A 27,027-nucleotide genomic window follows, 5' to 3' on the forward strand; every position below is an offset into this window, starting at 1 on the left:
CTGGTCACCTTCACGTTTGCCCCAGGCCCTTTCGGCGCCCGCTGTGGCAGCCCGGGGCGTGACGCTTCCTTAAATCAGGGCCGATGGTGAACACCGATGGTCGCTCCAGGTGGAAGGTGCCGGGCGTGGGGGACGTCTGGTCCCAGCCCGCGGATTCTCCGTCGCGAGTCGCCCCGTGGTGCGGGGCGCGCTGCTGTGCTACTCTGAGCCGGAGGCTGAACGGACCCAGGAGCAGTTCTGCGGAACGGGCTGGGCGGGCAGCCGTCTGCTCACGGGGAGGTGGTTGTCACTAAGCGGGGAAGAGCCCCCTCCTCGCCTCCGTTCTGTTCTCTAAACTGCACCGAAGCCGCCCAACTCTCCTGGAGATTCAGTTTGGAAATTCCACCTGGGACGAATGCTGTTGGGGTGGCTCTTTTCCTGGTCTGATTAGAACGTCAGTATCACAGGGAAGTGTTGGGTGTCTAGATTTGTTGCCTGAACATCTTTCCCTCAATAGGAACAGGTCTGGGGAATCTCAGATGTGACTCTTTAAGTCTCATGCTCTGGTTTAAATGAAGACAAAGTGTGTGTGTTTTTGTTATTCTGGATAACTTGCCACAAGTTTATGTTATGAGTGAAAGATACGCCTTGAGGTACTGGGTGCCCTGAGGAAATAACCTCTGAAGTGACTTTACAGTCTTAACATCAGGATAGCTCAGTATTCATCCTCTTCAAAGTAAGGGACTTGCTTTTTGGCGGGGGGTGGGGAGGGGTGGAGGCTGGGAGAAGGGAGAGACAGAGGGAAAGGAAGGGAGAGAGGGAGAGAAACAGCAATTTGTTGTTCAACTGACTTATGCATTCATTGGTTGATACCTGTATGTGCCCTGACCTGGGATCTAAATGGAAACCTTGCCTATCAGGATGATGCTCTAATCAACTGAGCTACCTGGCCAGGGCTCTTAAAATAAAATAAAATAAATTCTTTATTGATTTTTAGGGAGGGAGAGAGAAACATCAATTTGTTCCACTTATTTATGCATTCATTGGTTGATTCTTGTGTGTGCCCTGACCCGGGATGGAACTTGAAACCTTGGCACATCTGATGATGCTCTGACCAACTGAGCTACCCAGCCAGGACCAAGGGGCTTTCTCAGTTGAGGTACTTAAACTCAGGGATGCTTGGAGGAGAGTGTTTTGTTTGAGATAAAATGCACTGTTTTTAACCAACTTAAAGCATACAAATCAGTGCATTTTAGTATATCCACAGTGTTGTGAAACCATCACTGCTAATCCAGAACATTTTCATCACACCCCAAAAGAAACCTAGGGGTCCATTAAAAAGTCACTCATTCTTCCTCCGCCAGCAACCACCAATCCAGTTCTGTCTTTATGGATTTGCCTATTCTGGGCATTGCATATAAATCGAAGCTTACAGTATGTGGCCTTTTGCTTTTTGGTTCCTTTTCACTTAGCATAATGTTTTCAAGTTCGTCCATGGTGGAACTTGTATTCCTTTTTATGACTTAATATGCCATTAGATGGATATACCACATTTTGTTTATCAGTTCATCAATTGATGGACATTTGAATTATTCCTATTTTTTGATTGTTAGGAACAACGCTGCTATGAATACTTGTGAACAACTTTTTATGCAGACGTGACTTTCAGTTTTCTTAAGTGTATACCTAAGAGTAGAATTGCAGCATCATATGGTAACTAACTCTGAGAAATTGCCAAACTCCTTCCCAAAGTGGCTGTACCATTTTACATTCCCACAAGCAATGTATGAAGATGCCCTTGTTATTTCCTGGGTGTTTTTGTTGTTGACACTAGCATCTTGATGGGTATGAAGTGGTATTTCATTGTGGTTCTGATGTGCATTTCCTTAATGACTAATGAATGAAGCTGCGCATCTTCTCGTGTGCTAGTGGTTTTGCCATTTGTATATTTTTTGAGAAATGTCTTTTCAGCCCTTTCCCCACTTTGAGGCACTTGATTTTAATGCCTTATAGTGTAGGATTTGGCACTAGATTAGAAGATAAATTTGAATGTGTTTATGGGTGGGTATAAAAGGAATATATGATTTTTGCATAAGGAAAACAAGTGAATGCCAAGGTAAATTAGATGAGAAGCTGCTCTATCTAAGGCACCTTAAAGTATGTGAGCAGGAAAGGCACCAGAGGGCTCACTTTTACTGGTTTCAGGACTGCAGGAACAGAACAATTGAGGAATACCAAAACGGCCTGCTTGACGTTGTTTCAGACTTAGAGTGGATGTACCTTACGATTGTAGTTTGTAGTGCTTGAGAGCCAAAACTGGCTACAAAGGGCCTGGGAATCCGTTAATTCTCAGAGTTCTTCTCAGGGTCTGCTCAAAAAAGGATTTCTATTCTAATCAAGAAGTAAAACCTCTTGTTTGGTACATTTTTAAAACGAAATTCTCACTCTAGGAACATAAACTAATTTTAATTTCAACATTTTTATCAGTATTAGAATCATATGAAAAATTTAAACCATCATAATAAAAAATATTGCTTTGCTTTGAACTAAAACATCTTGGTGTTATGCTCCCAAGATGAGCTTGCAATTTTTTTGTCTTAGTAATATGAGCTTGGGGTCGTGAGCATGGACAGGAGATGGCACAGTTGGACTTTTTATACTGTTATCAGTTACAGATGGTGAAGCAAGGGCATCTGAGTTAAATGAGATAATACAAGAGTTGGATAAAAGAAAGCATTCATATTTGTCACTGCATTTTTTATAAGACTTGAGAAACATTAGGACTCCTAAACTCTACTTTAGATATTATACTGAGTTATTTAACGATGTTTATATTGAGCTTTTTGTATGTCCTCAGGATATAATGTAAGCATCCTCCTATCAAATTGCTAGTATCAGCCAGAATGTAAAATTATTTTAAGAAAAACAAATTCCTTATTTGTAATGTGTCAGAGGATAATTGGGAAAATATTTTTTAAGCCCATTAATTTTCTAACAGTGTCTTAACTCTCAAACTTAAAAAATGGTTGCCTCTATCTTTAGAAAGTAGAAGTAGACTTCAGTAAGCGAGGTACTGGCATGAGGAAAGAACAGGTGGCTTTTCTAATGATCAGGAGTATGTTGGATTGTTTGCCCAGGCTTTTTTCTCTCTATTGTGCAACCAAGTCCCAGACTTTCGATCATAAATATAAGCCTGGAGCTTCAGAACAAGACTTTTTCTTAAAAGCAGAGATACATTTTCTTTATCTTTTGTCTTAAAAATTCAAACTTTTTTAGGTGTAATATTTAGGTATTTGGTGAAGGAATATCGGCGAAGAACAATTCCTGATAGAGTTAGATGACCTCAGTCCAGTTACTAGAGCGTTTCACCACTCATCATGTATTCCCTCATCCTTTTACTTTAATATCTTTAAAATTCCAAATTTTAAAATTCCTGATGACTAGGACTGCATGTTATAAGGGAATCTATGAACTCATTTTCTATTTAAAAAAATGATTTCTTCATCTCAATTTAAATCACAGAAGTATCTTGTAAATATAATGTTCTACAACAGCCCTAGCCAGTTTGGCTCAGAGAATGGAGCGCTGGCCTGCGGACTGAAGGTTCCCGGGTTTGGTTCCGATCAAGGGCACATGCCTGGGTTGTGGGCTCGATCTCCAGAAGGGGGCGTACAGGTGGCAGTCGATCAATGAACCTTTCTCACCGTCGATGTTTCTGTCTCTCTCTTCCTCTGAAATCAATAAAAATATATTTTAAGAAAATGTTCAACAAAGGCAGATAACAGTTTACCAAACTGGAAAATTTAGGCTTGATTACCTATTGTTATTGCAAGATTGTTAAGTTTTCATTTTTTATTTAAAATAGGCTGGAGGAAAGAATTCAAGTTACTACCCAACCTGAGAAAATTTAAATGAATGTCCCTAATCCTTAGCTCTTACTTCAGAAAACTGAAAAGGCATAATACCAAGTTTTATCTTATCATAACTGATAACTTATCTTTTACTTTAACACAGCTACAGAAAGATCTTGAAGAGGTGAAGGTGCTGCTGGAAAAAGCCACTAGAAAGAGAGTACGTGATGCTCTTATAGCTGAAAAATCCAAGATTGAGACCGAAGTCAAGAACAAGATGCAGCAGAAATCACCAAGGAAAGCAGAACCTGACAGTGAAAAGCCAGCAGCAGTGGTTGCTCCCATTACAACGGGATATACAGTGAAAATCAGTAATTATGGTATGACGCGCTCCCCTACATCCAGCTTTTTTTTTCCTGTGAGCAACCGAGTCCTCAGTAGTGACCAACTAACATAACAAACTTAATTTAAAAAATAGTTTTGAGTGTTTGTTTTGGTGGTTTGAATACATACATCACTTATTTAATAAGATGCTTTTTAAGATATGAAAAAGGATAGGCTAAGGATACATTCTAGAAGCTATTACCAGAGCAAGTTGATTTAGTACAATGATGAATAGCAACAAGAAAGAACCTACTTGATATATATGGAACAGAGCTTTTTGTTTTGATTTTCATCCTGTTTTGCATTTCATTTTGCCAAACAACCACTAATATTAATTGAGGAAAGAAATCTAGTTAAAATTAAGAAACATTTTTGAGTACCTATGTGCCACTGTTGTGCTTGGATTGTGGACATGTTATTGGTGGGGGGCAATCCTTGTCCCTACTGGTTTTTGGTGGGAGTAGGCTTGCAATGACCTGAGAAAAAGAATTTTCTGATACTCGCACTGGAGGGTAAGATACTGTAGAAAACTTTATTTCTGTGGAATTATATACCTGAGTTTCCAGGGTCCCATTTCCCTTTGTCCTGCCATAGCAGTATAGCTATGGCTTCAGCAGAGCTTGGATCAAAGCTGTTTCCTAGAGTTTTCATTTCATGTTGGAGCAGTGTCAAGTCCAGTATTGAGCTAGGTTGGCTTGTGTTTCCAGTTGCAGTCCATCAGTCTATTGTGTGTAGGGTCTGCAGGGCCATGTGGCTGTGGAGGGAACGTGGGCAAATGCAGGAGAGCCCAGTGAGCCTAGAGCACCAAGAGAACAAGCCCCTTTGTTTGGGGGCAAGCTCCTTTGGGGGATTATGTATTCCCAAATTTTCATGAGCTTGCATAGGCCATGCCCTCTATAGCCAATCCATGGTTCCCAGGTTAGATCAGCAGGCAAGTACCTTCTCTAGGTCACCCCAACTTTTCTGCACATCTCCCCTTTGTTAGACCCCCTTCCTCCAGTGTTTTGCAGGGAATGGGCCAGTAGTTGGCTGGGGAATGTGAAAGTGCAGCTTGTTGGTGAAGCTGCTTAAAATGGCCATGCTAATCATGTCTGGCCTTCCCTTTGTTCTTTGTTCCGTTCTTATTGTTAATAACTAGAGGCCCCGTGCATGGAAGTTTATGCATTGGAGGGGGCGATCCCGCAGCCCGGTCTGTCCCCTCTCACAGTCCGGGAGCCCTCAGGGGTGGGAGGTGACCCATCACACCTCTGCTGCTGCCACTGCCGGCAGCCCAAGCCTCAGCTGGCCCTGGGCGGCTGTGGGGGTGAGGGGACTGGGGGACTCTGGAGGCCTTGCCATGCACCTGCCGCTCTGGTGGTACTGAGGGGACTGGGCACCGCCATCTTGTGGCTGTGGGCGTCACCATCTTTGAGGGTGTGGCAGTCAATTAGCATATCCCCTCATTGGTTGTGGGCGCCTCTATCTTTGTGATGGTGTGAGGGTCAATTAGCATATTCCCTCTTTATTAGATAGGACTAGCTGATTATAATGATATCAGAAGTACAACAATGACGAAGACCCAGGCCCTGCTTATGGTACTTGGGACATAGATAAAACTAATACCACAAAAATCTAAGAATACCATTTGTCCTCAGTAGATCATAACTTTTTTTGTTTTGTAAGCAGTATGACTTAAATCTGAGTGGTGAATTATTATGAAGGCAGGGGCAGCCTTAGGTTTCTTTTTGTACATAGTAAGTTCTTAATAAATTTATAAATTATGGGAATGCAGCTGATGAAATGATTCTACTTGTAGAAGAGGCATTTGAGTTTGAAGGGTGCATTCAGCAAGTGTGAAAGAAGAAAGGGAATTTCATGAACAAATGACATGAATAGAGACATTAAAGGCATCAGATCATGTATTTTTAAAAATACATATTTTTTTATTGATTTTGGAGAGGAAAAGAGAGGGAGGGAGAGATAGAAATATCAATGATGAGAGAATCATTGACCAGCTGCCTTCTGCATGCCCCATGCTGGGGATTGAGACTACAACCCAGGCATTTGCCCTGACTGGGAATCAAACCCTGACTTCCTGGGTCATAGGCCGACAACCACTGAACCACACTGGCTGGGCTCAAACCATGTATTTTGAGTATTGTCATAATGAAAAGCAGTGTGTGTCATGCTTAAGAGATGTACTATAGGAGTTAAGCTATGTATTTATACATAGTTATGCTATGTTGATTGATACAGGAAATGGTCTGATGGTGGTAGGATTATGGCACATTAAGGAAGAACCTAGATTTGTGTTTAGGGAGATACTTAATGTGAAGGATGGATTGAAGGAATGGGAAAAGATTAGATGAAGTTCTATAGGACTCTGTAGGACTTTTTAAAAAATTGACACTATTTTATTCTATAGCACAAACTGAGGAAGTGTTAAGGATATATATATAATTGTATACAGTAAACATAATATGCTTTTATGTGATGTTTGTATATTTTTTGTGTTGACAAATCATCTAGATTAGCGGTTCTCAATCTGTGGTTCGCGACCCGTTTGGGGGTCAAACGACCCTTTCACAGGCGTTGCCTAAGACCATCGGAAAATACGTATATAATTACATATTGTTTTTGTGATTAATCACTATGCTTTAATTACGTTCAATTTGTAACAATGAAATTGGGGTCACCACAACATAAGGAACTGTATTAAGGGGCCGCGGCATTAGGAAGGTTGAGAACCACTGATCTAGATTATAATGTCAGTAGTTTGACATATAGTCAAAAACTGAAATGGCATTTAGTAAATGTTAGGTTAGTCAAATTAGCAGATTTGGGTGAATTGGACTATATTTTACTTTGTCAAAGAAGGGAATTGAAGAAGCTATGATTGGTTGTGTTTGTTGAAGTGCTTAGATAAGTAGACATGACTATAGAATTAGACCTGATGTTTAGTAATCCAGTTTAGTGGAGAATACCAATATTTAGGGATAGGACAAAATTATTTCCATAAATAGGGGAAATGAACTACTATTAAATAATATACTAAGTCCCTAGCCTGTTTGGCTCAGTGGATAGAGCTGTCGGCCTGTCAACTGAAGGGTCCCAGGTTCGATTCTGGCCAAGGGCACATACCTCGGTTACAGGCTCCTCCCTAGCCGGGCCCTGGTCAGGGCTTGTACAGGAGGCAGCCAATTGATGTGTATCTCTCACATAGATAATTCTTTTCTGTATTTCCCTCTCTTTCACTTTCTAAAAATTAATGGAAAAGTATCCTCGGATGAGGAGATATATACACATACATACATACATACACACACACACACACACACACACATTTTTTAAGGACCATATTCTTTATTTTGAGGAATAAAAAGAACATGGGCTTTGTGTTTAGTAAACACGGATTTGATTCCAAGTTCTACCACTGGCTGAATGCCTAATATTGGGTAGATTACTTAACTGCTTTGAAGCTCTTCTCCATCTAGAAAAATATTTATATTTTAATTTTTTCATGTTTCTAGTACTAGATTTCCATTTTACTTAGTTTATGATAAGCCATATGCACTTACTGTTTTAGAGATAGTGTCAGGCTTCACTCATGTCTTTTTTGTTGTTTTTGTTACTAGGGTGGGATCAGTCAGATAAGTTTGTGAAAATCTATATTACCTTAACTGGAGTCCAGCAAGTCCCCACGGAGAATGTGCAGGTGCACTTCACAGAGAGGTGAGTTTCCATCATGAGGAAGACAGCTGTGAGGCAGCGATGACTTTGTGATGGCCTCTTTTTTTTATAGTATCTAAAATTCTGCTTAAATTTAGAATCAGTTGTCCTACACATCTGCTTTGAAGGTGTGAATCTTCTTTGGGATGGCCAGATGCTAAACTGTGGCTTATTTCCACAAGAACTAGACAGCACCTTTCATAGAACCAGAAAGATAATGCGTTTGTTATTATGTTGTAGGTCATTTGATCTTTTGGTAAAGAATCTAAATGGGAAGAATTACTCCATGATTGTGAACAATCTCTTGAAACCCATCTCAGTGGAAGGCAGTTCAAAAAAAGTAAGTCTGCTTTTTTTGTCATATTGTGAAATCGCATTAAATTGTACCTGGCCAATATAGAATTGAGATGAAGTAGAATGAATTAATCCTGTATAACAAAAATCAGCAGACTACAGCATGTTGCTTATTTTGTAAGTACAGTTTTGTTTGAACACAGCCACACTTGTTTGTGTGTTGTATGTGTGACTGTTTTTGTGCTATGATGACAGAATTAAGTAGCTACAGCAGATCATGTGGCCCACAAAGCCTAAAATATTTACTCTCTGGTCCTTTATAGAAGAAGTTTGCCAACCCCTGCTCCAGAAAAACAGATTATTATAGGAAGATTGCATTAAATTCTGGAGAGGACTATGCTTTTAAAATGGTTAAGAGTGGGACTTGAGTTTTAATGCCAGTCTTGCCACTTATTGGTTGTGACCTTTTGGCAGGTCACTTAATAACTTCCTGCCCCAGTTTCCTCAGTTGTACTGTGGGAATAATTTATTTCACAAAGCTGAAATTATATACTGAAATGAAATATAAAATGTTTAAATTAATAGTAGCTATTATTAGAAGCTTTATGTGGTTTTGATACATAAAAGGACTTAAGTACTTAGCCTAGTTGGAGTTAGAAGTTATAAAAATAAACTGTCTTGTCCAGCCAGTCTTGCTCAGTGGTTGAGCGAGCGTCAACCTGTGTACCAGGAGTTCACGGTTCGATTCCTGGTCAGGGGACATGCTGGGGTTGTGGGCTTGATTCCCAGTGTGGGGCATGCAGGAGGCAATTGATCAATGATTCCTTTCTTATCATTGATATTTCCATCTCTCTCTCCCTCTCCCTTCCTCTCTGAAATCTATTAAATATGCATTTTAAAAAATAAAAATAAACTATCTTTTCAAAAACTGTTATTCACACTTTTCACTAGTTCAGATAATCCCTCTTTTCTACCTGATTTAAATAAATGAGATTTAATACATCTGGTATATAGATGTCTCATTCTGCCATCTATACATAGAATTATGTAGCTGCTTAAAGGTAATACTGGAATATAATTTATTGATTAACTTGTGTCTCACTCCTCAGTTTTCATCAGCTAATTCCATAGTTGAAGGATACTTAAAAGACTCCTGTCCTAGGAGTTACATGGTTCATTGCTGAAAGAGTTGTGTACTCTTACTTGTCCTGTTTTCCTATTACCTTTCAGACTCAGTGATACTGCCTTATATGATTGGATATCCTGCCTGTCTCTGACCCCTCTTACTATGTTACTCCACGCTTCACCAAAATCCAGCCACTCCTTTTTTCTTTTTATTCAAACACCAAAATCATCCCATTTTGGAGCCCTTATCCTTGCTGTACCAGTTGCTTCGAAGACTCTTTTTCCTGGATCTTGGAGGGTGCTTCCTGATGAAGGTCCTTCCCCAGCTCCCATTAGCACCCTCTTTGTCTTGAGAGCACTTAGTACTCTTAATTTTCCCTGTTGTGGTCTTTCTCGTCCATGATTGTTCAGACTCTGGCCTCTATTCATAAAGGTATTACTAGTTCTTAAAACAGGTCCTACACATTAAAATAATGATTAGTGAATAAATAATTGTCTTCTAAGCATTCATGCTTATCTCCATGTATTCTAGGTCAAGACAGATACAGTCATTATCTTATGTAGAAAGAAAGCAGAAAACACACGGTGGGACTACCTGACTCAAGTTGAAAAAGAGTGCAAAGAGAAAGAGTGAGTTCGCTTTCATTTCCTTAAGAAATTTAATGTATTCTTTGCTGGATTATAAATTTTTAATAGTTTACCTTTATAGGTAACAGAGTTGTATAGTCTATGATTTGACCATTTACCTCTCAGTGTCCACTGACTAACCCAATTATCTTAACTTATGCTCCAACTATCAAAACCTACTGGAAGTGTCCAGCATGTTGCATTTGTTTGGCTCTTTTGTGCTGGTTCTTAACCTTGGACCAATAGTGCTGTTCTAGATACGGTGCCCATTCCCAGAGATTTCATTTTAGTAGTTCCAGAGAGACCCAGATACCCTGTGGTTTTTGAGTTCCATAGAAGTTTCTGGTGATGTAGTTATGGAGTTTCATTGTCACTGATATAGAGTGGAAAAGATAGAATATTTTTATCCAACTTTAATGCTATTCTAAAAAATGTTTATTCAAGGCACTTCCATTTTAGGTCACACATTTCTCTCTATTGGTAATGTACTACATGGAGTGAGTTAGCCATCCACCTTTCTCTCACTCCTCTCTCATAGCCAGCATGCATTTGGTATGTGGTTGACTAGAGTTGGGCACTCTCTGTGGAACTGATTTTTAAATCTAGAGTGAATTACCTGAGTACAGAACCCTATCTTATTGTATATCTCCAATGTCCAGTATATAACCTGGCACTTAATAAATGAGGTGAGTAAAGAATTAATTATGAGTTAATTGGCCCTGACCGGTTTGGCTCAGTAGATAGAGCGTCGGCCAACGGAATGAAGGGTCCCAGGTTCAATTCCAGTCAAGGGCATGTACCTTGGTTGCGGGAGTGGCAGCTGATCAATGTTTCTCTCTCATCGATGTTTCTAACTCTATCCCCTTCCCTTCCTCTCTGTGAAAAATCAATAAAATATATTTAAAAAAAAAAAATAAATAAATAAATAAATAAATAAGAGTTAATTGGCCTAGGTTGAACATTGATTGCTCGAAGGGTATTAACTACATTAAGGACTGTTGGTTTTACTCCCAGGCCCAGGCCCATACCCATATATCTCAGGCTTAAGAGGAGGGATTTTCTAATTAAAAAATATGAACCTCAGTGTGTGTCCATATGTGATGTATGTTTGTGTTTTTCTATCAAAATATTTTTTTTCAAATAATATGAGGAAACATGCTTTAAAAAAATTAAGACAGTTCAGAAAAGTAAATGCTTATTTACTTACTTCTTCTGCTAAAAATTAACTAAAATCTCACTGTCCCAAGAAAACTCCTAGCCGTTTTGATGACCCCTCTTTGCTACAACCAGAAACATAATGTGTGGGTGTATATTGTTTTCATTAAGATGAATTTGTTATGTGCTGTATTAATTGTGAATATTGTTAGATACTCAATATCTTCCCCTTACCTCCACTCCTCCGCTTGCTACAAATGTTAACCTAATTTGTATCTTCCCATACTTAGTAATCAATCATGCATATAAAATTTGTCAGTAAATGGGATCATTTGTGTATATACGCATATAATTTTTAGGTGTATATATACATACTTCTTAATTACTGCGTTTTCTTTTTAACAGAAAGCCCTCCTATGACACTGAAACAGATCCTAGTGAGGGACTGATGAATGTTCTAAAGAAAATTTATGAAGATGGAGATGATGATATGAAGCGAACCATTAATAAAGCCTGGGTACAATCAAGAGAGAAACAAGCCAAAGGAGAGACAGAATTCTGAGACTTTAAAGTTCTTTCAGGAATTGTGATGTGGAAATAATGATGTAAACTGGTCATTTTGTTCAAGAAAGATTAATATTTGCATTCTCGTGAAATGTAAAGAAGCAAGTCTTGCCTAATGAAAATGCCATATTGTGTGTTTTTGTTCAGCTAGGAGGTGGGGAAGAAAATGTTACCGCTTGTTAAGTTCTTGACATCAGTTCTCACCAATGTAAGAACAAGTAAATAAAACTTGAATTTTTTCAGAAAATGCAAATTTGTATTTGTGCTTCAAAGTTGCTATAGAGACATTAATTTCTTTTCTGTTAGCAGCTTAAGTAATACATATACCATGCATAACAATGTCCTAATGATCCAATCACAAATGTTTTTCTCTGGGTTTAGATACAGCTTTTTATGAATAAATTGAAACTAAATCTGATTTTGACAAGAATGAACAAATATCTTTGTATAGTACCAATTAGTAAGTTTTGCCATGGATCAGATAGCTTACAAAAAGCAATAACCATAAGCTAAAAACAAATGTAAAAATCCATCTTTTCTATTTTCAGTGAAGTTAGGTGTTTATTCAGTGGAATATCTTTACTATCTGTTTATGCAGGAAAAGTTAGGCTTTGGGGGAGAAATGGTTTATTTTAGAGGGAATTGCTGCTCCTAAAAACAAGAAGAAGAGCAAAAAACCTATGATCTCCATAACTATGTTATATTGGAGGTATTTGCCAATGCAACTGAGGAATAAGAGAAAACAAACACACAGAGGAGATCCAAGAGGAGATTAGCCAAGACTACTATAATGAGAGAATTTGGTATAAGTGGTAGAATAAAATTTATTAGGTAGCATTTAAAATGAATAAACAGCCTATATAGGCTAGTTGTTAATACTACTGAACATGTTAGTAAAACTATAATTAAAGCTGTGATGATGACACATGAATAAACAGACCAATGGAACAGAATAGAAAAAGACCCAAGGCGGAAGTTGTATTGAGCTTCACTTTATTGCGCTTCACAGGTGTTGCATTATTTACAAATCGAAGGCAAGACCCTCCACCAGCAAAAAGATTACAACTCGCTTTATTGCGATACTCAATTTATTTCAGTGGTCTGGAACTTCACCTGCAATATCTCCAAGGTATGCCTCTAATAGCATTTTAACAAGGGGCAGAGATGGGCTTTTATTGAGATAACCAAAAATAACCATATGCATACATTGCAAATAGATGAAAGCTAATATATATGTGAAGCCATATGAGTACTGGAAGACAAGGATAGAACTCCTTTATTACCTAAGAGTGAGGGAAACCTATACTATGTGACTTAAAATCTAGCAGTAATAAGCCTAAATATTGGTTAATTTTAACTACGTAGTAAATGTTTACATAGCCAAAAATATCCCACAATAAAAAATACATGATGTGTCAAGAAGATTCCAAAATTAAGAAATTGTTGTTCACAGAAAAAGAAATGCAAGTGAACTTCAACATAACAAGATGCCCACCTTGTTCAGAAGAGAAATTTAAAAATACTTTTATTGGGAAAACCCAAAGTTGAGCATACTGATTGTTGAGGGTATGGGAAAATTCATATAAGGGAATGGAATCAAAATGATGAGAAGGTTAAAACTTGTGTAGAAGGACAGTTGGTAATCTCTACCAGAATTACATGTGCATTTATCATCTGGCTCACAATTCTAGGCTCTTTCCCCAAAGGCAACTGGCCAGAATTTGGAATAGGTGCAAAAGATTGGAAACACCCAAATGTCAGTTAATAGATGACTAGCTGAATAAACTATGGTACATTCACACGGGGAGTACTTAGAGTCACAAAAAGAAATGAAGATTATTTCTGTACACTGGTGTGTTGAATAATTACCAGCATACAGTAAGTGGAAAGGCAAAGTGCAGAACGCCGTTTGTGGTGTACTAGCAGTACTTACCTGCCTTAGTGTTAGAATGGGTGGAAATGTGAATGCACATACATACATGTATTTGCTTGTACAGTGGGGCCTTGACTTACGAGTTTAATTCGTTCCGAGACCGAGCTCGTTAAGGAGCTCGTTAACTCAAATTACTTTATCAACTCAATGCAAAAAATCGGCTGAGAGACAGCTGGTATCTCAAAAAACTCGTTAGTCGGGATACTCGTAAGTCAAGGCCCCGCTGTATTTCAAAAAGAAACGAAGAGTAAGCCCAAAATAATAAAAACGGTAAATAATGAGAAAAGAGAGACAAGATGGAAGCAGTATTTATGTGAATATACCATTTTCTTTAGTTTTGGTTTTAGAACCATCTAAAATTTAATTTAAAAGCCAAATAAAAACCCTAAAATTTGGGAAAAAACACCTAATGCATGTCAGGTTATAAATGCATGTTACTTTCAAATGACTTTAGAACATGGTATTTTGACTGTCCATCACTAGTGAGATAGTGAAACTAGACTGATATGATGAGGAGCTAAGGTTTTTATAAGTATAAAATCAATATAAACTATTTTTATCTTGAAAAAGTATCCATTTTTTTGCAAGTCTCACCAATAGAGCCTAAAAGTTTACAGCAATGATAATTCAGAATTCATTAGTAATGAGTAGCACCCCAAGTACACACCATTTCCTACTAACAGGACCCGGGATGCAAAAAAACTGTGCCCACCTGGTGTGGCTCAGTGGTTGAGCTTCGACCCATGAACCAGGAGGAGGTCACGGTTTGATTCCTGGTCAGGGCACATGCCTATGTTGTGGGCTCGATTCCCAGTGTGGGGCATGCAGGAGGCAGCCGATCAATGATTCTCTCTCATCATTGATGTTTCTATCTCCCCTTCTCCCTTCCTCTCTCTGAAATTAATAACATTTTTTTAAAAATTGTCTGAGACAGGAAATATAAAGGTAAGCCTGGGTTATCTTATGCTAGAAAGTGAGGGAAGATCATATATCCTATATCAAGTCAACAGGATAAAGGACCCAATCGTGGGAGTATAAGGGGCAGTGGAAGGATTAATTTGAGTCAAAATAATGTCTGGAGTGGACTGAAAATCTACAAGTTTGGGATAGTGAAAGATTATTTGCTACCTTTGGAAGTTGCTAGAGCATCAATTCATTTACTCTGAAAATTGATAGAAAATTATGCATTTATCTGGTCTTTATTGTAAGTAAAATATTTCAGAATAAAAAATTGATGATAAAGGAAAGTTCCTACAAATTGCAGCTAATGCAGAAAAAGTGATGGTATTTAGAATATCACCATTGCAATCCTTAGTGATAGATGATAGGTTAATAAATGATGAACTTTAAATGTAGGGGTCAGGCTGAGCCCCCTGATGAATTATCACTAAAAGTTGGACAACCAGGTATGTGCCTTCTGATGTGATGTAAGAGTACACAACACACTTGTGAAAATTCATTTCTAAAAAATTGGACCTGTCTAGTAAGCCTTTAGATGTAACAACCAGTTTATAGGAAAGACGGGAATAAGTTAAAGGACACATGAAGAAGCCAACAGCCCAATGTTAGACACTACAGTACAAATAACCTGGCTCCTCCAAATGAAAGACATGGAGAAAAAGGAGACAGAGCAACCAGATTTGGATTGCACTTGGATCCTGAGCCAAACAATAAAAGTCGGGGTGTGTCTTACCAGTGAATGCCAGAGATCAGCAAATGTGACGTTCTAGTTATAATTTGATTAATACTAGTTTCTAGTTGGGATTTGCTAGAGCATTCCAGTTTGTAAACTGGAAGATAAATTTAGGAAACATGAATCCAAGGTATACTGACAATTCCCTCTCATAACTTCATCTCCACCAAGTTCTTGACTCTTGCTATCCATCTGCACAGTAGACTTTGGGATGAAACAGGCCTCTCAAACAGTGCATGGCTGAGACCTGAACTTAGAGATCTTGTTTCTCTTAAACCCATTCTTTTCCCCCAGCTCTTCTATCTGGGAGTTGCCTTCTGTCATCTATCTAGTCACCCTTACCAGGAACCCAGAGAGCCCTTTTACTTCTTTTTTAAAAAAATATATTTTATTGATTTTTCACAGAGAGGAAGGGAGAGAGATAGAGAATTAGAAACATCGATGAGAGAGAAACATCGATCAGCTGCCTCCTGCACGCCCCCGACTGGGGATGTGCCCGCAACCCAGGTACATGCCCTTCACCGGAATCGAACCTGGGACCCCTCAGTCCGCAGGCTCTATCCACTGAGCCAAACCGGTTTCGGCCCTTTTACTTCTTAAATATAAGCAGTCTCTAAGTCTTACCCAGTTTTCTTTCTTAAATAATACTTAGATCTGTCCTGTCATCTCCTTTGTTAATAACACTACTTAGTTCAGGCACTTATCTACCTGAACAATTAAGACATTGTCCTGACCCATTATCTTGTATGGAGCCTTTTCCTCTCATGACTATCTCTACCACACAGCAGTAGAGCAAGCTGATGATGTCATTCCTTTGCTTAAAACTCCAATAACTGGTATTTAAATTCAGTCTTAACTCTTTGCCATATATGACATTTTCCATGGTATGGTCCTTGTTTTGCACTACATGTTTGATACACTGAAGTGACTAGTTTCACAGTTTGATGTGTCTAGCCCTTTGCTTGCACCATTCTGTCTGCAAAGAATCACATCCCTGGCCTCCTGATGTAAGTGCAGGTATCGGCTCCAGGAATACTGTCCCAACATTAAGTCAGTGCTGCCATACTGCTCTGCACGTTATCACCGGGCTGATCCACACTGTTACTGCTACTTTTACTCTTTTGCTACAGGTGAAATAAATATGAATATAGAGAATATATACTTTCAACAAAACTTTTCCTCTTTGCATAGATTTTTAGGGGCTTTGTTCTAAGGGTCCTTGAAGATGGAACAAGAAAACACTTAGTGCTTCAGCCATCATACAAAAATTGAGCATTAGCTAATCCAGACATCAGCTCTACCCTCCCACGTACTGTTTTTCTAACAGTGAACTAACAGAACAGTGAATGGTGCAGGTTAGGGAAGCCAGCCCAGCATTACAGATTGCCTGCCATAGGTGAGCTAGCTCCATGTCAATGATTTGGATGAACTATAAGATAAATCCTGCTTTCTGAGATAATGCCCTTAAATACAGGAACCCTTTTTTGTTGTTAGAAGATTAAATTTGAAGGAAAAGGCAAGCATACAAAGCATATTTTCACAGAAAATATTTTTATTACTCTGTATCATGCTTGGGAACACTTATGTTTCATTTAGTCCAACAGGAAAGAAGATTCACTGACAGAATGAAACATCCAGGTTTCTTCATTGAAAATTTAAAAGTAATTTAACTAGACATCAGGTAGACTAGATTCCTATTAAAACTAGGTTTTTGTCTGTTAGAAGAGTGTTGTCTTGTCAGAACTGGTTCCCTGCCAGCACAGTAGGCTCTGGAGCTAAGGCAGTTTACCACATTGCTCGCTGGACCCCAGACATCTGCCCATGGTCAGCTAAGTGACGGAAGACGATCCGACTAAGCCTCCAACGCCGCTTCACACCACGTGGACGGGACGTCATAACACACCGATTTCTGATTCTGACAGGACAGCTATCCCGGGGAAGGGCAGCAATTTCTTCATCAGCCACTTCCTAAGGGAAGTCACAACATTGTTACACAGACATGGTGAAATCAATGCTTAGAGGAAGAGAACAATAGGCTAGATTCACTAATGTGGCCAGAGTTTGGCCAAAGAACCCTGAACATAGTAGGGAGCCTTCACCTCAAAGTAGAAACAAACAGACCAGAAAAATCACTAGCTCGTAGTTGTACTGATCTTTAGTGTTTGTCTGGTCTCCATTATTTCTGCTTTTATCTTTGTTATTTCCTTTCTTCTGCTAATTTTGGGCTTAATTTGCTCTTTTTTTAGTTTTTTGGGGTATAAAGTTAGGTTATTTCCCATGCGACTTTTGAGTCATTGAAAGTATGAAACTTCTGGACTAAAGCTGAATTAGGAACAAATATGGTTGAGATGAGGTTGGAGGGGGAGTAAGGGTAGGATCCCCAGAGCTTTGACATCTGTGGTAAAGATTCTGTCTGATAGAAAAGCAAAGGTGAGTGATCAGATGAGATTTACATATTTAAAAATCATTTGCAAGGTAGAGAGAAAGTCTGGTTAGGGCAAAAGTGGTTGAGAGGAGAAAAACAGAGATTACTACAGTAGCAAGTATGACTGACCCTATGCTAGACTGTGGTGGAAGCAAAATAATTACTCTAATGTATGAAAAGAACATAAATGAGAAAATGCACATGAAAGCCACTAAATTAACATAAATTATTAAGCATTAATAGTTCCGGGTCTCCAAAAGCATATACATGTGTTGCTATTATGAAATACTTAAGAGAATTATATAAAACAACACAATTAGGTCAATAAATGACAGACAGTAAGTACTATAGGAAGAACTGGAGAAGAGAGAAATGACCAGATTGGAGGAATGAAGTTTCATAAGGCAGAAACTGAAGAATAGCTGCAAATTATTTATGTATGTACATAATATACACACACACACACACACACACACTCCCTACCTCTCCTCGTTCCCAAAAACATTTAAGGCGGTTTACAATGAGGAAATTGGGGCAAAGGGAAAATGAGACAAAGCTACGTGCTCTGAAAGCCTGTAATCTGGTTAGAACTGGGACATAAATATTGACTTGGAAGCTACTAGGCACAGGGCCACGATCAGGTCTCATAATTCAGAGAATCTCGGCACCATTATTGCTGCTCATACCAGACATTTCTTCAGGGAGTCTTCATAGATAATGTCCTCCACATCCTGAGCTGAGAGGGCCCCTTGTTACTCCCTAAATATAGGCAAGTACCTAAATGCCATTACAGTAAAAGCCGTAATGAGTGTCCAGCGCACTCAGTTTTCTGTTCATCTGGCTTAATCTAGACAAGATTTAAAAGAATCTGTAGTAATTAATGGCCTATATATTCTGCCAACTTCTATAAATGTATTTTATTTTTACTCTGAGCTTTTGATAAGCTGAGTGGCCTTGAGTTTGAGTTATACCCCCTGATGCTACTCTTGAATGCAGGTATTCTATCTATGTCACCAGGTAGGTGCAGGACCTTCTGCTTCAGGATGCCAAACAGGGTTGTCATCCTCTTACTCAAGGAGTCTAATAAGAAAGTAAACCTAATTGGAAGGCCACCTCAGCACACACAGGTGGGCAAAGGAGTTCAGACAGGTAGGCTAGAAATGGCCCTGGGTGAAGAACACAGCCCCATGCATCAGCAAAGCTTAGGACACTGGAATGAGGCATGGGGCGGGCGGGGGGCGTTCCGAGGTAAAATAACTGCCCAATTTCTGGTGTGGTTAGCATGCCCCAGTACTTTCTAAGCATCACCTACTGAAATGGTTAAAGGCTTAGTAGTTAGGAACGAATAATTCTCTTTAATCTGAAACTCACCAAAATCAGTTTCGAGGGTATTCATTTGTGTTGACTGAGAGCATTTGATCATATTCTCCAGAAATTATTTTGACAGTAAGTCACAACAAACAGTATCAAAAGTGGTCTGATTTGAGTTAATGATCTTGGGTGGTCAGGGACTCATCTTAATTAGCTAACCTGAAGGTATTTTGGCAAAATGGTATTCTTCCTAAGCGAATTAATCCGTAGCCTCTCATCTGCATATTCATAGGCCATTTTCCTTCTCTTCACATCACGCAACATTCTCCAGTCTACATAGTAGCCTCGAACTTGGCCTGAAGCTGATGAAGGAACCATCTAAAAAAGATAAAGAATAAGTGAGGGATAGTCAGACCCAGGCTCTGCCATGTCCCCATCCTGCAGTCCTCTTTTAGTCGCTACTTAGGATCAACTATTTTTTTTAGTAATTTTAAATAGACTTAATTCAGAACAAATACCTTTTATGGATGTACATTAAACCAAAATAGTGGCAATTAATACAATGCCAAAAATGTGTGTTGGAAGGTGAAACATTTTTCCCTTAAATTCTGTACAATCAACTTTCTACCATTTCCTAACAGGTTTCTACAGGGTGTCACAAAAAAAACACACTTTAAAAGCTGATAGCTCAATTTTGATTGAAATGTATTTTAATAAACACTACCTTTGTAATTATTCCAAGTGTGTATATATGTTTTTGGGACACCCTATAGTTATTTTTTAAAAAAAAACTTTCATTCTTTATATAACTTTTTTTCTGATTATAAAAGTAATACACTTTTAAAACTATACACTTTAAAAATGTATTGGTCTATATTTCTTCTGTGAATGTTTTGTGTTCTTTGCCCATATTTCTATTACATTGTTTTTTCTTATTTTATACCAGTGCTTTTTATATTAAGATTGCCTTCGTTCTGTTCTGTACACATCCTGTCCTGCCCCTCTGTCTCTTCACCTCCTAAAATTCCTCTTCATGTCCTAAAACTCTTCCACTGGGCCCTCTTCCACCTACCACCATCAAAATCTAAATCCTCAGTTTCTTCTCTTACCAACCCCTTCTGATTTTTGCTCTAGCTGAAGCTTGATTCCTTCTGATAGCTTCCCTTGTAGCTCCTTTTTCTCCCATGACTGGGGGATAAAAATTAAAATTAACTTAAGCTTTTAAAAAATCTTTTAATGTGGTACTAGAAAATTTTGAATGACGTATGTGGTTGGCATTCTATTTCTATTAAACAAGGATACTAAAGATGAACCATCCATGTTCCTAAGACCAATGGTACCTCATGAGACCCATCACCTCTTGCCTACACAAGGGTACATACAGCTCCAGCAATTTTCTCCTCTCCATCCCCCCCCCCCCTTACAGGATTTCTTCCTTTACCACAAAAAATACGTTTACTTCTGTCATGTTAAAAACACTCACACACACAACACCCACTCTTAACTTGTCACTCTAGCCCCTGACCCATTTATCTGCCCCATTTTGCAGCAAAATGTCTTCAGAGACTTGTCTCTACTCTCTGTCCGCTTTCTTTCCCATTCTCTCTTAAAGGCTTTCACCCCACCAACCTCCACCATGCTAACCCGGCAGCCCGTTCTCAGCCCTTCTTCATTTTTTAAAATATATTTTTTATTTCAGAGGGGAAGGGAGAGAGAAACATCAACAATGAGAGAGAATCATTGATCCTGCACACCCCACACTGGGGACCGAACACGCAACCCGGGCATGTGCCCTGACCGGGAACTGAACCGTGACTTCCCGAGTTGCCTACTCCCTGCTCCTTGAAACTGTCGCCTCCCGCTTCCAGGTCAGCCACTGCCGGCTCTCCTCCTCCCTCGCTGAGCTCCTTTCAAGTCTCCTTTGCTCGGCTCTCATCTCTTAACCGCGGGGTCCCTGGGGCCTCGCTCCTCGGACCCCTTCCCTGCCTGCACTCACTCATAAGTCGTCAGGCTGCAGCTTTCAATGCTAGTCAGTTTTACGGTGACGGATGCCGAATGTACATCAGCTCGGGCCTCCTCTGAATCGAGCCGGAGGAGGGGGGACCCCTGGCAGGGGGCCGCGCCGAGCTCTGCAGGTGGCAGAGGAGTGGGGTGCCCGCGGTTTCGGGGGGAAGGGGGAAGGGGGAAGGGTGGGGATTAGGATTCGGGCCTGACCTGCCGGACGGTCCGCAGCAGTGAGCCCAGCATGGAGGTCGCCATGTTGTGCACTGCAAAGTCAAACCGCTGCAACTTTATTGACACTGCCGAATAAGAGACACCCGCAGGGTGGGGCCTGGGCCGCAGGGGCGCGGCCTGGGCTTCAGGGACGTGGCTTGGTGTGGCGGCGGGCGGGTCTGCGCCCTGCCGGATGGAGGGGTTAGTTACAGAAAGTGCGTTCCCATGGTAATTAACGGTACTTGGGCAAATTGCAAACCTACGAACGCAGCTTTGATATCGATTGGGCAGCCTGATGCTCCCTTTCCTCCTGTTTTATTATCTATTCTCTTAAGCTGCCTTCGTTCCTCCCCAAGTCCTTCCCTTCAGTCCCTGTCCCCCACCTACCATTCACGATCACCAAAGTCTCCTCCCCCAAGTCCCCTGTCTCACTCACCTGCTCCTGCTCACATATCCTCCATTCAGTTTAGGGGGCTACTCGCCAGAAACCTACAATTATTGTCAACTCCTCTGTCATCCCACTGTAGATGTTGCAAATCTCTTTCCATAATAATGGTGATAATGATCATGTTGATGATAGCAATGATATAGTTCCCCTTTATGTCTATATATACACACGTACATATTCTGTATTGGAAGGGGAACTTTGCCATTTAAAAACTGCTGATTTCAGTCTGTAGTACAGGGAACTTTCTGGTCATCCCATTCATTTTTAAGTGTACATTAAGTACATTCACATGGCTGTGCAATCATAACCACCACATCTCCCAAACTTTTTATATTGCACAACTATGTACCCATTAAACCATAACTTCCCATTTCTCTGCACTGCTAGCCTCGGGCAACCACCATTCTGCTTTCTGTCTCTATGAATTGGACTCCTCTATGTAGCTTAAAGAAGTGGAATCATACACTTGTCCTTTGGTACTGGCTTCTTTCACTTAGCATGTCTTTGAGATTCATTCATGTTATAGCATGTGTTAATACTTCATCCTTCTTATGACTGAATAATAAATACTCCATTGTATGGATATACCACATTTTGTTTATCCATTCATCTGTAGATGGACACTTGCTTTGCTTCTTCCTTTTGGCTAATGTGAATAATGCTACTATGAACATGTGCACAGTATCTTAAACAGTATTATTATGTTATTAGACTGTTTTTCATTGTAAGAGAAGAAGTTAAAGCAATCTAATGGCTGGTAAGGTGGGGAGATCAGAAATAGTGAGATAAGACTCCAGGGTCTCTTTTCTTTATAATCCTCACTGGAGGACATGGAGAGAGAGAGAGAGAGAGAGAGAGAGAGAGAGAGAGAGAGAAAGAGAGAGAGAGAGAGAGAGAGAGAGACACGTTGTGAGGGAGAAGCATCAATCATTGCATTCCATACTTGCCCTGACCAGGGATTGAACCCAGGCATGTGCTCTGACCAGGAATTGAACTGGCAGTCCTTCAGTGCACAGGACATGCTCAATAAACTGAGCCACTCTGGCCAGGCTCCAGGGCCTTCTTTAATTAATTGTGTTGGTTTTGTAAAACAGCCTAAGATTCTTCCCCCCAATGCATCCACCTTCATTAATGTGTGGGAAGTTGGGCAAGGCCAAAGGAAAGCTCACTTTATCTTGAGTTCTCCCAAGGAGTCTACAAGTCTCCCTGGCTATTTGACAGATGTGGGTAAGGCTGTTGGGCTTACTGTCCTGGAATTCTACTGTCAGGAGAGCCATCGTTATTCATTCATTTATTCAATCAACAAATCATTTTAAGTGCCTCTTATATACCACTGTGTGTGAAGTGGGGTGACAGAAAAAAGCCCTGCCCTTCTGATGCTTATATTCAATTGGAGTCAGTTGAGACTATAGACTTAGATATGGGTAGAGATAGCCACCACTGCCAGTTATAGTGCCTTTGCTGTTTCCATATTGTCTTTCCTTTGGAGGCTTAAAAGTTACTTTTGGGGTGAACAGAGTAAAATTTGAGTTAAATGTTTTGAGATTTGATTGTGAGGGATTGTTCCTAGTCACCATGTTGATTCTAGGCCTAATACAATGATAAAACAATTGTATAGATTGTAAAAGTGAGGTTAGACTTGCCAAGTTCACAGAGCTAGTCCTTGGCCACAGTCCACACTGTTAATCCCTACTCCACACTGTCCTCTGGAGAAATGACAGCTCAGGGACACAGGCCCACCTCTCATGGAATCCTTCCTTATAAAACGTATCAGTTGGTTAGTGTATAGATTTTGTGCCAATTCAATCACTACCCCCAATGAAATTTTTCTTAACAAAAATAATTTTGAAATATATGGGATGGGAGGGAGGTAGAAAGCTATGAGATTTTTGAAAAAGAAAAATAACTCAATAGTTTTGCCCTACCAGATATTAAGAAGCCATATGTTATAAAGCATGACCATACTACTTTGGTACTGGTGCCAAAATCCACAGACAGGTAAATTAACTAGAATAGATAGGCCAGAAAAAAACCCTTTGGTTATATATGAAAGGAAGCATAAAAATCATTCAACAAGTGGAGCTGGACAAGAATTTAAAGATTTTGGGGGGAAATGTTTCGATTGTATTTTTACCTCTTACCATTTATCAAAATATACTAGTATTTAGATAGATAAAAGAGTTACATGCTAACAAACCTTACAAAGAGGAAAATATAGATAAATATGTTTTTAAACTTCAGAGTCACATGGTAAAATACTTACTTGGTGAGTGTCTGTCCTTAGAGTCCTTGTCCTGCCCAGGCTGACTCGGGACCTGACTTCCCTCCTGGCTTGTCCCTTACTTCCCAACCAGCTGTCCAGGAGGGGCCTTCAGGGCCAGGCCCCCTCATAGGGAGAGCTGGAGAAATAACAAAAGAAACAGAATTGAGGGGCTCTCAGTGTGGGGAGGGGCTCTCAGCTATGAGAGGAGCTACAAACAAGAGGAAGGGGAGTGTGAAGGGAAAGAACGTGCTGGTAGAAAGGCACAGATACACACACACACACACACACACACACACAGGCTCTGAAATGGTGTGTATGGATAGTCTGTCTTCATGGAACACCACCAGCTGAATAGAAACATTCTTGATGTATTGACCATGGAGTGTGGGTGGTCTTTGCACCTAGTGCTGCTAGCAGCCCCAGTGCCCCTGCCTGGGAGTCTCCTCCAGAGCTCTGTGTTGTGCACGAGTTGAACACAAGATGGCAGTAATAGCACACCTGAGCTCCAAACCCTGGGCCTGTTCCCACACACAGGGTCTAATGCAAACTGAAAACACACACACACACACACACACCCCACCCGTCCTCCAAATAAGATCATGACACATTAACACCTTGACTATCATCAGGTAGGACCTGTGTTTTAGTTTGCCTCCCTTGTAGGAGTCAGGACAGGCTACACAATTTGTGCAAAATGAAAATGAAGGGCCCCTTATTAAAAAATCAGGAAAAAGTTGCTGTTAAAAAGAGTAAAACATAGAGCTGAGCTCAGCACCTCTCACTTCTCTGAGGTGATACGGGACACCTGAGGAACCAGGGGTCTGCTGGGCAGTGGACACCCACGGGAACACCCCGAGCCAGTGTGGGATGGAATGGCTGCTCAAAGGTCTTAGAGATACGGAGTCACAATCAAGTTCCTCATCCTGGTATTGCTTTGTTCTTTCTTGTTCTACTGTTCCGACTCCTCTCTCCCGCTCCCTGGGGTCCTTGCCCAAATCTCCTACTTATTACACACTCTGTCTTGGATTCTGCCTTTGCAGGTGGTGGGGCGGTTGTGGAGGAACTCAGGCTCAGACAAACACACCCCATCCAACATCCAAACGGTTCTGCTCCTGCTTCTGCTTCTGATTGTCCCTTTCACTTTCTCCATCCTATTCCTGCTCCTCCTGCTCAGACCCTCTTCATCTCTTGCCTGAATTAGTGCTAACTGGATTCCTTATTGCTTTTTTTGCCTCCTTTTTTTTTTTAACTTAACCCATCACTTTCCCCCCAAACATGCCCACCTTTTTCTGCTTCCAGAGTGAACCTTCCAAGCCATGACAACTACTCCCTTTGGGTAGCTCCCCACGGCCTGCAGTATAGAGACCTCTGCCCATCCTCCAAGGCTCCCCTCGGTCCTTCTGCCTCGGGAAGCCTTTATTTCAGGCAACCTTCCCGTTCAGTTTGGTTTGGTTCATCAAATGCGTAATTGAACACCAGGAACATAGCAGTTTCTGCCATCCAAGGGCTGAGGAGCAGACGGGTGGGTGGGAGATACTACATGACGGGGCTAGTGGTGCAGAAAATGTCGCATGTCAACAGAATCCCATGTAAATCAAGGCTTTTAGCTCATCCACCCTAGTTGAGGGGCCTGGAAATACTTTTCACCAGGCTGAACTATTACGAGGTTTTGGTGGGGAGACAGGAAAATTTGCTTTTGCAGAGTGTGAGATCTTGTGGAAAAATAAGATTCTGAGTGGGGAAAATATATGAAAAGCCTTTTTATTATTACATTAATCCTAAAACTGATGTCTATAAAAAGGCAACACGATTGGCATTTTGCACATTTTAAATTAGTAGTAGAAGGAATGTTACTAAAAAAAAATAGTGTTCCCTTTTCTTCCCAGTAGTTTCAGGGAGATGCTTGCATATTTGTTTTGATTTGTTGCAGATAATATGCACACAAAGAGGTTTTTCTTTTCTGAGCCTCATTTTCCGTCCACATATTCAGTCTCTTCCTGACCCAAAGACTTGGAAAGGCTGATTTTCCACCTCCCTCGTTCTGCCTGCAGGGCCCTGGAGACGGTGTGCAAGTTGGCACCAGCCAAGGGGTCGATGGGCCCGATGTTCAGCCAGGTCCGGCTCCTTGGCTCACAGCTGCATTGCTCTTCTTTCTTTCTGCTGTGACTTAAAGGTGTCACATAGGTTGGTGCTTGAGATAAAAAAGGTTTAGAATGATGTTATTTAACCAGTGAGGCATAGCTCAGCAGGTAATTCTCAACCCTCCTCCAGCTCCCAGGGTTGTGGTCTCAGTCCTGGCCTCGCTATCTGTGTGCAGAAGTGCATGCTGTCAACTACTCTTTCAGGCTTAGCACCGCCTTCTTCCTCTCAGGCTCATTCCCACTTCTAAGGACCTGATTTACTCTGTACTTCTCCTCATTGTATTCATTTCCTGTGGCTGCCATAACAAACTGCCACAATCTGGGTGACTTAAAACGCAGGAATGTATTTCCCCACAGCTCTGGAGGCCAGAAGCCCAAAATCAAGGTGTCTGCAGAGCCACACTCCCTCCAGAGTTTCTAGGGGAGGTTCTTCCTTGCCCAACCCAGGTAGTGGTGGCTCCTGGCATTCCTTGGCTTGTGGCATCATCACTCCAATCTCTGCTCCCATCTTCACTAGCCTTCTGCCCTGTGTGTATCTTCATGTTCTTTTCTACCTCTTATAATAACCCTCTCTTTGCATTTAGGCCATTCGAATCCAGTATGATCTCATCTCAATCCTTACATTAATTACCTCTGCTAAGACCCTATTTTCAAATAAAGTCATGTTCTGAGGTTGTGGGTGATTGTGAATTTTGGGGGGACACTTTTTAATGCACTACTCATCTACTTGAACTTTATCAAGACTGCAAAACCAGTCCCTCTGCTCTTCAGTCGTCTGTTCCACCTCCTTTCCTATTCTCACCTCCAGCTCCTCTTCTTCTCTGACTCTAGTAGGAGTGACTCATAGTGTATGTGCCCAGGGCTTGGCCCTCCTGACTTTATAAAGAAATATACAAAGGTAAACACATATTT

The 27,027-nt window shown here is 40.5% G+C and overlaps 2 protein-coding genes across 3 annotated transcripts; one reads left to right on the top strand and one right to left on the bottom strand.

The window, feature by feature from the left end:
• The first annotated feature begins 3,975 nt into the window (after positions 1-3,975).
• Positions 3,976-11,730, top strand: CACYBP (calcyclin binding protein). Its single transcript, XM_006767024.2, has 5 exons — positions 3,976-4,210; positions 7,829-7,925; positions 8,163-8,262; positions 9,874-9,971; positions 11,529-11,730. Exons 1-5 carry the CDS (start codon positions 4,108-4,110, stop codon positions 11,683-11,685), a joined length of 555 nt encoding a protein of 184 aa, XP_006767087.1. The 5' UTR covers positions 3,976-4,107; the 3' UTR covers positions 11,686-11,730.
• Positions 11,731-16,845: 5,115 nt separating this feature from the next.
• MRPS14 (mitochondrial ribosomal protein S14) lies at positions 16,846-21,343 on the bottom strand. Of its 2 annotated transcripts, none has more exons than XM_006767023.2 (3): positions 21,264-21,343; positions 19,269-19,427; positions 16,846-17,281 (listed from the first exon to the last, which is right to left on the bottom strand). In XM_006767023.2, exons 1-3 carry the CDS (start codon positions 21,306-21,308, stop codon positions 17,099-17,101), a joined length of 387 nt encoding a protein of 128 aa, XP_006767086.1. In that variant the 5' UTR covers positions 21,309-21,343; the 3' UTR covers positions 16,846-17,098. The 2 variants fall into 2 exon arrangements, with proteins under 2 accessions (XP_006767086.1, XP_015421552.1); XM_015566066.1 differs by lacking the exon at positions 21,264-21,343 and adding an exon at positions 21,046-21,236.
• Positions 21,344-27,027: the final 5,684 nt, after the last annotated feature.

This window comes from Myotis davidii, unplaced genomic scaffold, assembly GCF_000327345.1.
Source record: "Myotis davidii unplaced genomic scaffold, ASM32734v1 scaffold580, whole genome shotgun sequence".
Lineage (NCBI taxonomy): Eukaryota > Metazoa > Chordata > Mammalia > Chiroptera > Vespertilionidae > Myotis > Myotis davidii.

What these genes read in the sequence shown, in the direction of transcription:
- CACYBP (XM_006767024.2), top strand. Translation starts at nt 4,108, where the DNA reads ATGCAGCAGAAATCACCAAGGAAAGCAGAACCTGACAGTGAAAAGCCA. An exon ending in CAGGTGCACTTCACAGAGAG is followed by an intron (nt 7,926 to 8,162) that starts GTGAGTTTCCAT and finishes ATTATGTTGTAG; the next exon opens with GTCATTTGATCTTTTGGTAA. An exon ending in TGGAAGGCAGTTCAAAAAAA is followed by an intron (nt 8,263 to 9,873) that starts GTAAGTCTGCTT and finishes CATGTATTCTAG; the next exon opens with GTCAAGACAGATACAGTCAT.
- MRPS14 (XM_006767023.2), bottom strand. Translation starts at nt 21,308, where the DNA reads ATGGCGACCTCCATGCTGGGCTCACTGCTGCGGACCGTCCGGCAG. An exon ending in TGCTGCGGACCGTCCGGCAG is followed by an intron (nt 19,428 to 21,263) that starts GTCAGGCCCGAA and finishes TATCTTTTTTAG; the next exon opens with ATGGTTCCTTCATCAGCTTC. An exon ending in TTTTGCCAAAATACCTTCAG is followed by an intron (nt 17,282 to 19,268) that starts GTTAGCTAATTA and finishes GACTTCCCTTAG; the next exon opens with GAAGTGGCTGATGAAGAAAT.